This window comes from Arachis duranensis, chromosome 9 (genome assembly GCF_000817695.3).
Source record: "Arachis duranensis cultivar V14167 chromosome 9, aradu.V14167.gnm2.J7QH, whole genome shotgun sequence".
NCBI lineage: Eukaryota > Viridiplantae > Streptophyta > Magnoliopsida > Fabales > Fabaceae > Arachis > Arachis duranensis.
Genome location: NC_029780.3, coordinates 93,117,339 through 93,129,206, shown reverse-complemented (window position 1 = coordinate 93,129,206; position 11,868 = coordinate 93,117,339). Strand labels below are relative to the sequence as shown.

Sequence of the window (11,868 nt, the reverse complement as noted above, 5' to 3'; positions counted from 1 at the left end):
ATTTTTCGCAGGGACAAGTCCTCGTTTCTGTGGGAATATTATAGATCCCTGTTAGTCCTCCCGTCACAGCTAATCTCTGCGAATATCTACAAGTGTGGGTTTTTTGTTATCCCTAATTATGAAGAGACAAGTAAATATTACCCCTGTATATATCACACACCGATAGCATTATTGCCAATTAATAGTGCATTGAATTTATATTTTATATTTAATAAATTTAAAATAATATATTCACTATATTTATTATGTAACGACAATGATAATGTTATACCGAATTCTATAAATTTATTCTTACAGAGTATTATACTAAATTTACCATGTGAAATTAGAATTGAAGGTTGTACATCACACATATTTAATAGTAGTATTTTCATAAGGTTTAATTACTCTGTTGGTCCCTATAGTTTTGCAAAATTTTCAATTAGGTCCCTATACTTTTTTTCTTTTAATTGGGTCCATGGACCAATTTTTTTTAATTAGGTCCCTCTTAATAGTAATTGGTTTAATTGTATAGGGATCCAATTAAAAAAATAGTGCAGGGACCCAAATAAAAGGAAAAAAAGCGTAAGGACCCAATTAAAAAAAATTTGGTGCAAGGACTCAATTAAAAGGGAAAAAAAACTATAGGGATCTAATTAAAAATTTTGCAAAATTATAGAGACCAACAGAGTAATTAAACCTTTCTATAAAGCGTGTTTGTCACTGCTATATATATAGCTGCATAGACAGTGATACCATTATCAATCAGTAGTACACGTAATACTTCAATAGGTGGTTAGCTTCCATTTCTTATTTCTATAAAGGGCGTTTGTCACTGCTATATATATAGTTGCATGGATAATGAAACATTGTCAATCAATAATACGCGTAATACTTCAATAGATGGTTAGCTTTCATTTCTTTTCTCTGATAGAATTTTGTGTTAATTATATAAATTTAAGCGATAAGATCCTCTTTTGTTTTTGTTCTTTTGTTTTAGGTTAAAATGGAAAAGTCCTCTAAGAGAAAGATTTATGAAGTATGCACGCCTCTTGAAAATCCATCATCAAAACCTTTGAGACCAGGGTTAGTTAAATCATTTCCCCAACCATGGCATCCTTATTGGAATAAAGGCCCTGGCTTTACAGATTCAAGCAGCAGTAATAGGGCACCCAATAACCCAAATCTCCAACTTTGTAATCTTGATAATGTTGTAAATTCAACTCACAACACAAGTGATGTTGGTGTGAATTCAATTCTTATTAATCAACAAGAAGAGAATGCTGATGAGAATCTCAAAAAGTATATGCTAATTGCAAATATATAGTTGTCTAGATTTTTTTATTGGATACCTTTTAGATCAATTTATAATTCCAGAATAATTTAAAAAATAAAAGATAGCATTATAATTAATATTTTTAGTTTTTTTTACAAAATTTAAAAATTAAAAAAATTGATTCTTCAATATTTTTACTATTTTCTCACAAAATCTTTCAAACATAAATATTTTTAAAAAATAAAAATAAAAAGCAAAAATCCTAAGATGATCTCAAGTCGAGTTTTAGCACAGAAATCCAGAATAAAAAAAGAACTCTATGTGATGATTTTGGAAGGAAAACTAAAAGTTTTAGAGTTAAAACATGAGGTTATTATCGTTGTTATTATATATATATATTCTTCAGGTAATTTTTTTAAACAAGTTGTTATAAGTAATTTTTGCTCTGTTTAAAAAGTACTTCTCTTTTAAATAAAAGTGATTTTGGATGTGTTTTTTTCTCTCTATTATGACAATTTGGATTTTGAGATTTTGATATGTAGGATGAGATAGCTAATCTTGTTCAAAAAATTGATGCTCTCAAAAATGAACATCCTTCATTGTTGTTAGAGCAGAATAAACTAAAACTGCAAATAGCTATTAGTGAAAAGGGAAACACATTACAAGAATGTAATCATTCTATATTTTTTATTTTTTTCGTTAGTTGAATAAAAGCATAATATTTGAAATAAATGGATTATATAAAAAACAATTAAAAAATTATATAATAACATTCGGCTCATATGGATTATCCTTTTAAAAAGAGTTCTTTAAAAAATATACTATTTATCATGTTCCATTAATTTGTATATCCATAATTCTATGTATTTATTCCATTTGCTTTTTTTTGGCATTATTAATTTAAAATTTGGATTTTCAGTGGAGGTGGAGAAGAATAGAGTAAAAATAATGAAGTTATCCGAGCTTCAAACAGAACAAGCAATGGAAAAACAAATAAGGTTGTTGAGCAATATTGGCACTAATGTTCAGCTTATGTACAAAGCAAACATGAATCCTTTTGACCTGTCACATTTTCTTTGCTCAAATTCAAATCAAGGTTAGAAATATTAAACTTCAAATGCATATGCTACTTTCTCTTGTTTGGTTCAAATGCATATACTACTTTCTCTTGTTTGGTTGGATTGAAAAATTATTATTTCTTTGTTTATTATTTAAATATTATATATATATTAATTTTAAGTATTTTTTTTGTAACCCACGGGTAGGGTTGGGTACCCACGTGTTAAGAGCGGGTAGGGTTACAGTTGAGATATTCTCAACCCGCGGGTAGGGTAGGGTTAGGGTTTGATTTAAACCCTACTCTACCCTACCCATTGCCACCCCTATTATTAAATCAATCAGTATACAAAATATATGTTAAAATATAGAATACATATTAAAAATAAATTAAATAATAAATATCAATGTATCTATTATTTTTGTTCATTAATGCTTAATTATTATAATAAAGTAGTCAAAAGTTATTAATATCACAAATAATTCTTAATTAATGAAGAAAGAGAAAAATAGAATAACTTTTAATATTTTTAATTATAATCATGTTAGATGTGCACTAAAATCAGTCACTAATATAAAATATATTTTAGAATATACAGTACATATTGTAAATGAGTTAAAAATACACGAATACGTAATAGTTAATTTTGATTGTAAATAGTATTTTTATTTTAATTTATATATTTAAGATGTACATAATTAATGATTCAATAATAAGGTTTATATCTAAAAATAAGAATGACAAATATCATGCAACTAATGGGAAAAAAACCTATCATGCAACTAATGGGATAAAAATCATCTACTAACTTGAGTCGATCGAGTGATTACTTCGCTCGTCAACTTAATCAAATGTTGGAAGTTTGAACCGCACTATATATATATCAGTTCTATTTTAAATTATCATCAAATTATTTAATAATAGTGTATCTTTTCTGTAACCCAAGGGTATGATCGGGTACCCAGGGGTTAATAGCGGGTAGTGTTAGGGTCGGATCTAAACCCTACCCTACCCTACCCATTGTCACCTCTACTATTAAATCAATCACGTATACAAAATATATGTTGAAATACAAAATATATAGAAAAAATTAATTAAATAATAAATATCAATGTATCTATTATTTTGCTCATTAATGCTTAATTATTATGATAGAGTAGTCAAAAGTTATTAATATCATAAATAATTATTAATTAATGAAGAAAGAGAAAAATAGAATAACTATTAATATTTTTAATTATAACCATGTTAGATGTGCGCTAAAATTAGTCACTAATATAAAATATATTTTAGAATATACAATACATATTGAAAATGAGTTAAAAATATACAAATACGTAACAGTTGATTTTGATTGCAAATAGTATTTTAATTTTAATTTATATATTTATGATGTACATAATTAATGATTCAATAATAAGGTTTATATCTAAAAATAAGAATGACAATATCATGCAACTAATGGGATAAAAATCATCTACTAACTTGAGTCGATCGAGTGATTACTTCGCTCGTCAACTTAATCAAATGTTGGAAGTTTGAACCGCACTATATATATATCAGTTCTATTTTAAATTATCATCAAATTATTTAATAATAGTGTATCTTTTCTGTAACCCAAGGGTATGATCGGGTACCCAGGGGTTAATAGCGGGTAGTGTTAGGGTCGGATCTAAACCCTACCCTACCCTACCCATTGTCACCTCTACTATTAAATCAATCACGTATACAAAATATATGTTGAAATACAAAATACATATTAAAAAAATTAAATAATAAAGATCATTGTATCTATTATTTTTGCTCATTAATGCTTAATTATTATGATAGAGTAGTCAAAAGTTATTATTATCACAAATAATTTTTAATTAATGAAGAAAGAGAAAAATAGAATAACTTTAAAAATATTTTTAATTATAACCATGTTAGATGTGCGCTAAAATCAGTCACTAATATAAAATATATTTTAGAATAAATAATACATATTGAAAATAAGTTAAAAATACACAAATACTTAATAGTTGATTTTGATTGCAAATAGTATTTTTATTTTAATTTATATATTTAAGATGTACATAATTAATGATTCAATAATAAGGTTTATATCTAAAAATAAGAATGACAAATATCATGCAACTAATGGGAAAAAAACCATCTACTAACTTGAGTCGATCGAGGGATTACTTTACTCGTCAACTTAATCAAATGTTGGAAATTTGAACCACACTCTATATATGTATATGTTATATACTTATATAAAAATATGTTTAAGTAGATGTTGAATTTAAGACCTCTCACTAAGTGCAAAAGATCCTTCACCACTAAAAAAATATCATTAATTGATAATTTAATATTTTTTTAACATAAAAGTCAGTTCTATTTTAAATTATCATCAAGTTATTTAATAGTAATGTATCTTTTCTGTAACCCACGGGTAGGGTCGGATACCCACGGGTTAAGAGCGGGTAGGGTTAGGGTTGAGATATTCTCAACCTGTGGGAAAGAGAGAGTTGAGTTTATATAAAAATTTCAACCTGCGGGTAGGGTTAGGGTTGGATCTAAACCCTACCCTACCCTACCCATTGTCACCCCTATTATTAAATCAATCACGTCTACAAAATGTATTTTGAAATATAAAATAAATATTAAAAATAAATTAAATATTAAATATCAATGTATCTATTATTTTTGCTCATTAATGTTTAGTTATTATGATAGAGTAGTCAAAAGTTATTGATATTACAAATAATTCTTAATTAATGAAAAAAGAAAAAGATAGATTAACTTTTAATATTTTTAATTATAATCATGTTAGATATATATTAAAATCAGTCACTAATATAAAATATATTTTAGAATAAACAATACATATTGAAAATGAGTTAAAAATACATAAATATGTAATAGTTGATTTTGATTGCAAATAGTATTTTTATTTTAATTTATATATTTACGATGTACATAATTAATGATTCAATAATAAGGGTTTATATCTAAAAATAAGAATGATAAATATCATTCAACTAATGGAAAAAAAAACCATCTACTAACTTGAGTCGATCGAGTGATTACTTCATTCGTCAACTTAATCTAATGTTGGAAGTTTGAACCACACTTTATATATGTATATGTTATATACTTATATAAAAATATGTTTAAGTGGATGTTGAATCAAAGACCTCTCACTAAATGCAAAAGATCTTTAGCCACTAAAAGAAAAAAAATTATTAATTGATAATTTAATATATTTTTTACATAAAATTCAGTTCTATTTTAAATTATCATCAAGTTATTTAATAATAGTGTATTTTTTTTGTAACCCACGGGTAGGGTTGGGTACCCACGTGTTAAGAGCGGGTAGGGTTACAGTTGAGATATTCTCAACCCGCGGGTAGGGTAGGGTTAGGGTTTGATTTAAACCCTACTCTACCCTACCCATTGCCACCCCTATTATTAAATCAATCAGTATACAAAATATATGTTGAAATACAAAATAAATATCAAAAATAAATTAAATAATAAATATCAATGTATCTATTATTTTTGCTCATTAATGCTTAATTATTATGATAGAGTAGTCAAAAATTATTAATATCACAAATAATTCTTAATTAATGAAGAAAGAGAAAAACAGAATAACTTTTAATATTTTTAATTATAACCATGTTAGATGTGCACTAAATTCAATCACTAATATAAAATATATTTTAGAATATATAATACATATTGAAAATGAGTTAAAAATACACAAATACGTAATAGTTGATTTTGATTGCAAATAGTATTTTTATTTTAATTTATATATTTAAGATTTACATAATTAATGATTCAATAATAAAGTTTATATCTAAAAATAAGAATGACAAATATCATGCAACTAATGAGAAAAAGAACCATCTACTAACTTGAGTCGATCGAGTGATTACTTCACTCGTCAACTTAATCAAATGTTGGAAGTTTGAACCGTACTCTATATATGTATATATTATATACATATATAAAAATATGTTTAAGTAGATGTTGAATTAAAGACCTCTTAATAAATGCAAAAGATCCTTAGCCACTAAAAAAATTATTAATTGATACTTTAATATTTTTTTTACGTAAAACTCAGTTCTATTTTAAATTATCATCAAGTTATTTAATAATAGTGTATCTTTTCTATAACCCACGGGTAGGTTTGGGTACCTACGGGTTAAGATTGGATAGAGTTAGGATTGGGATATTCTCAATCTGCGGGTAGGGTAGGATTGAGTTTATATAAAAATCTCAACCCGTGGGTAGGGCTAGGGTTGGATCTAGACCCTACCCTATCCATTGTCACCCTCTACTATTAAATTAATCACGTATACAAAATATATGTTGAAATACAAAATACATATTAAAAAAATTAAATAATAAAGATCATTGTATCTATTATTTTTGCTCATTAATGCTTAATTATTATGATAGAGTAGTCAAAAGTTATTATTATCACAAATAATTTTTAATTAATGAAGAAAGAGAAAAATAGAATAACTTTAAAAATATTTTTAATTATAACCATGTTAGATGTGCGCTAAAATCAGTCACTAATATAAAATATATTTTAGAATTTACAATACATATTGAAAATGAGTTAAAAATACACAAATACGTAATAGTTGAATTTGATTAGAAATAGTATTTTTATTTTAATTTATATATTTAAGATGTACATAATTAATGATTCAATAATAAAATTTATATCTAAAAAGAAGAATGACAAATATCATGCAACTAATGGGAAAAAAAACCATCTACTAACTTGAGTCGATCGAGTGATTACTTCACTCGTCAACTTAATCAAATGTTGGAAGTTTGAACCGCACTCTATATATGTATATGTTATATACTTATATAAAAATATGTTTAAGTGGATGTTGAATCAAAGACCTCTCACTAAATGTAAAAGATCCTTAGCCACAAAAAATTAATAATTGATAATTTAATTTTTTTTTTACGTAAAAGTCAGTTCTATTTTAAATTATCATCAAGTTATTTAATAATAGTGTATCTTTTCTGTAACCCACGAGTAGGGTCGAGTACACACGAGTTAATATTGGGTAGAGTTAGGGTTGAGTTATTCTCAACCCGCGGGTAGGGTAGGGTTGAATTTATATAAAAGTTCCAACCTGCGGGTAGGGTTAGGATTGGATCTAAACCCTACCATATCCATTGTCACTCCCTACTATTAAATCTATCACGTATACAAAATATATGTTGAAAAACAAAATACAAATTAAAAAAAAAATTAAATAATAAATATTAATATATCTATTATTTTTGCTCATTAATACTTAATTATTATGATAGAGTAGTCAAAAGATATTAATATCACAAATAAATCTTAATTAATAAAAAAAGAGAAAAATAGAATAATTTTTAATATTTTTTAATTATAACAATATTAGATGTGTGCTAAAATTAGTCACTAATATAAAATATATTTTAGAATATACAATACATATTGAAAATGAGTTAAAAATATACAAATACGTAATAGTTGATTTTTATTGCAAATAGTATTTTTATTTTAATTTATATATTTAAGATGTACATAATTAATGATTCAATAATAAAGTTTATATCTAAAAATAATAATGACAAATATCATGCAACTAATGGGATAAAGACCATCAATTGATCTGAGTCGATCGAGTGATTACTTCACTCGTCAACTTAATCAAATGTTGGAAGTTTGAACCGCACTCTATATATGTATATGTTATATACTTATATAAAAATATGTTTAAGTAGATGTTGAATCAAAGACATCTCACTAAATGCAAAAGATCCTTAGCCACTAAAAGAATCATTAATTGATAATTTAATATTTTTTTTACGTAAAAGTCAGTTCTATTTTAAATTATCATCAAGTTATTTTATAATAGTGTATCTTTCTGTAACCCACGGGTTAAGATTGGGTAGGGTTAGGGTTGAGATATTCTCAACCCGCGGATAGGGTAAGGTTGAGTTTATATAAAAATCTCAACCTGCGGTTAGGGTTAGGGTTGGATCTAAACCCTACCCTACCCATTGTCACCCCATACTATTAAATCAATCACGTATACAAAATATATGTTGAAATACAAAATACATATTAAAAAAATTAAATAATAAATATCAATGTATCTATTATTTTTTCTCATTAAAGCTTAATTATTATGATAGAGTAGTCAAAAGATATTAATATCACAAATTATTCTTAATTAATGAAGAAAGAGAAAAATAGAATAAGTTTTATTATTTTTAATTATAACCATGTTAGATATGCGCTAAAATCAATCACTAGTATAAAATATATTTTAGAATATACAATACATATTGAAAATGAGTTAAAAATACACAAATATGTAACAGTTGATTTTGATTGCAAATAGTATTTTAATTTTAATTTATATATTTATGATGTACATAATTAATGATTCAATAATAAAGTTTATATTTAAAAATAAGAATGACAAATATCATGCAAATAATAGAAAAAAAAACCATCTACTAACTTGAGTCGATCGAGTGATTACTTCACTCGTCAACTTAATCAAATGTTGGAAGTTTGAACTGCATTCTATATATCTATATATTATATATTTATATAAAATATATGTTTAAGTGGATGTTGAATCAAGACCTCTCACTAAATGCAAAAGATCCTTAGTCACTAAAAAAATCATTAATTGATAACTTAATATTTTTTTTACATAAAAGTCAATTCTATTTTAAATTATCATCAATTTATTTAATAATAGTGTATCTTTTCTGTAACCCACGGATTAAGAGCGGATAGGATTACGGTTGAGATATTCTCAACCCGCGAGTAGGGTTAGGGTTGGATCTAAACCCTATCCTACCCTACCCATTGTCACCCCTAGTATTAAATCAATCACGTATACAAAATAGATGTTGAAATACAAAATACATATTATAAATAAATTAAATAATAAATATCAATGTATCTATTATTTTTGCTCATTAATGTTTAGTTATTATGATAGAGTAGTCAAAAGTTATTAATATCACAAATAATTCTTAATTAATGAAGAAAGTAAAAAATAGAATAACTTTTAATATTTTTAATTATAACCATGTTAGATGTGCAATAAAATGAGTCACTAATATAAAATATATTTTAGAATAAATAATACATATTGAAAATAAGTTAAAAATACACAAATACTTAATAGTTGATTTTGATTGCAAATAGTATTTTTATTTTAATTTATATATTTAAAATGTACATGATTAATGATTCAATAATAAAGTTTATATCTAAAAATAAGAATGACAAATATCATGCAACTAATCGAAAAAAAAATCATCTACTAACTTGAGTCGATCGAATGATTATTTCACTTGTCAACTTAATCAAATGTTGAAAGTTTGAATTCGTCTTGTGTATGCAATAATTCTTTAGTATCTTCTTAATAATTATTAGGAAATGAATTTATCAATCCTATTTTAATAAAGACCTTAGGGATTATTTTCATTTTTACCCTAAATCATAAATGCGAAAAAGATACTTTTCCCTTATTGATATTTTTTGCAGCATTATATTTGTTTTGCTATATTGTTTTATCCTTAGTAGTCCTTGACTATTGTATATTTAGTTTCAAACAGTTTCAAATGGAGCAGTGGCGACCTCAAGAACAAGGGAAATTAATATAAACCTACAACCAGAGAATCGGACACAAGTTTTGATGGCTTATAACAGAGGAGTAAGAAATGAGAACCAAGTAGGGATGAAAAATTTGACTGAAAATGGATAAGAGTCAACTCCAAATTATGACATTGTTAAGTTAGAGCCAAGTGACTATTGATGTTTCAAGTTACTCAGCTTATATTTTACAACATGACAAACTTTTATATTTTCTTAGAGGCTAACAAGAACGAACTCAAATTAGCTTCTATTTGTTTGATAGATTATATTTTTTTATTTTTGGTTTGTCAAACTTAAATAGTATGGTTTCATTTTTTTTTTTGTGATACTTTGGCTTGGTTTAATTATCAAACTTAAATTTGAGTGATCTGAAAATCGTAATTAGAATTAAATTTTAGAATAATAATTGTAAAGATAATCCAAAAAGCAGAAAGAGAAAAAAATTTGTTTTTAAAAATTCATAGTTAATGTAAAATGTTTAATGATATACCTAAAATATAAATTTACAATAAATTATTAATTCATATTTTATTGATATTGTTTAATTTTGATGTATTAAAAATATAAAAAAATTTATACGATCATTTAATTAAACTCATAAGTTTAGATGATATTTTAGTTATTTTATTTAAAAATTAATTATTTTTTCTAATGTAATAATATATAATTAAATAATTATATAAAATATTTTTATACTTTCAGTACAACATAGCCATGACGAATGATTTACTATAACAAGAGACTTGATTAATATATTTGAGATCCTAAATTTAAATATCTGTGTTACTAATGTGCGAAAAATTTAATTGTAATTACATCCTTAACACTATTTTGTGCAATTATTTTAGAACATATTAAAAATTATTAATGTTTAATATTTTTTTAACAATAATACAATGTGTATGTTAGAATAGTAATCAACATTATTAACCACTTATATTATTAAAATACAAAATGTCCTAAATTTCATTAATATAGTGCAAGATATACAAAACATCTTATGTATATTAATTAGTATAAGTAGCTCATTAATATTCGAAATTAGGTCATAAAACATTTTTCTTTCTCTAATCACCGTTACTTAAATATAATTGCAATATAATATTTTTTTAAAGAGTGAGTTTATTACCAAAGTTATTTCCATTATAAATAGGGATGACAATATGTCTCCATCACCACATCCTCATCTAATAAAATGCTTCTCGTTTTCGTCCTATTTTCATCACATATTCTCATTTATTTTTTTTCATAAAGGAGGCGGATACCAATAGGTAACTATGAATATTAAACTTTAATTTTTTATAAAAAAATTTAACATAATCATAACAAAATTCAATACAATCCAACCAAACGCATCAAATTAACACACAATCTAAATACAAATTCAAAAGAATTAACATATATATAAATACTCTAACATACAAATTAAAATAAAATGAAATAGAAATTCTTTCAACAAATACTAGGGATAAATAGGAATAGATCTCCGTCTCTGTGAAAATTTTGTGGATTCCTGTTAGTTCTCCCGTCATGGATAATCTTTATGGGTACCCCCAATTACGGATTTTTTTCATCCCCATTATGAAGAGACAAGTAAACATCACCCTTAAATATATCACACACCGATATCATTATTGTGAATCTATAGTGCATTGAATTTACATTTTACATTTAATAAATTTAAAACAAATTATTCACTATATTTACTACGTAACGACAATGACAATGTTATACTAAATTTAAGAAATTTATTCTTACAAAGCATTATACTCAATTTACCATGTAAAAAATTAGAATTGAAGGTTGTACATCACACATATTTAATACTAGTATTTCTATAAAGCGCGTTATAGCTACATAACATTATCAATCAATAGT

General features: G+C 25.0%; 1 protein-coding gene across 2 annotated transcripts; it reads left to right on the top strand.

The window, feature by feature from the left end:
* Window positions 1-1,552: 1,552 nt before the first annotated feature.
* Window positions 1,553-10,205, top strand: LOC127741421 (uncharacterized). 2 transcript variants are annotated; one of them, XM_052253751.1, is made up of 3 exons: window positions 1,553-1,661; window positions 2,175-2,351; window positions 9,951-10,205. In XM_052253751.1, exons 1-3 carry the CDS (start codon window positions 1,580-1,582, stop codon window positions 10,097-10,099), a joined length of 408 nt encoding a protein of 135 aa, XP_052109711.1. In that variant the 5' UTR covers window positions 1,553-1,579; the 3' UTR covers window positions 10,100-10,205. The 2 variants fall into 2 exon arrangements, with proteins under 2 accessions (XP_052109711.1, XP_052109712.1); XM_052253752.1 differs by having other exon boundaries at window positions 9,941-10,205.
* Window positions 10,206-11,868: the final 1,663 nt, after the last annotated feature.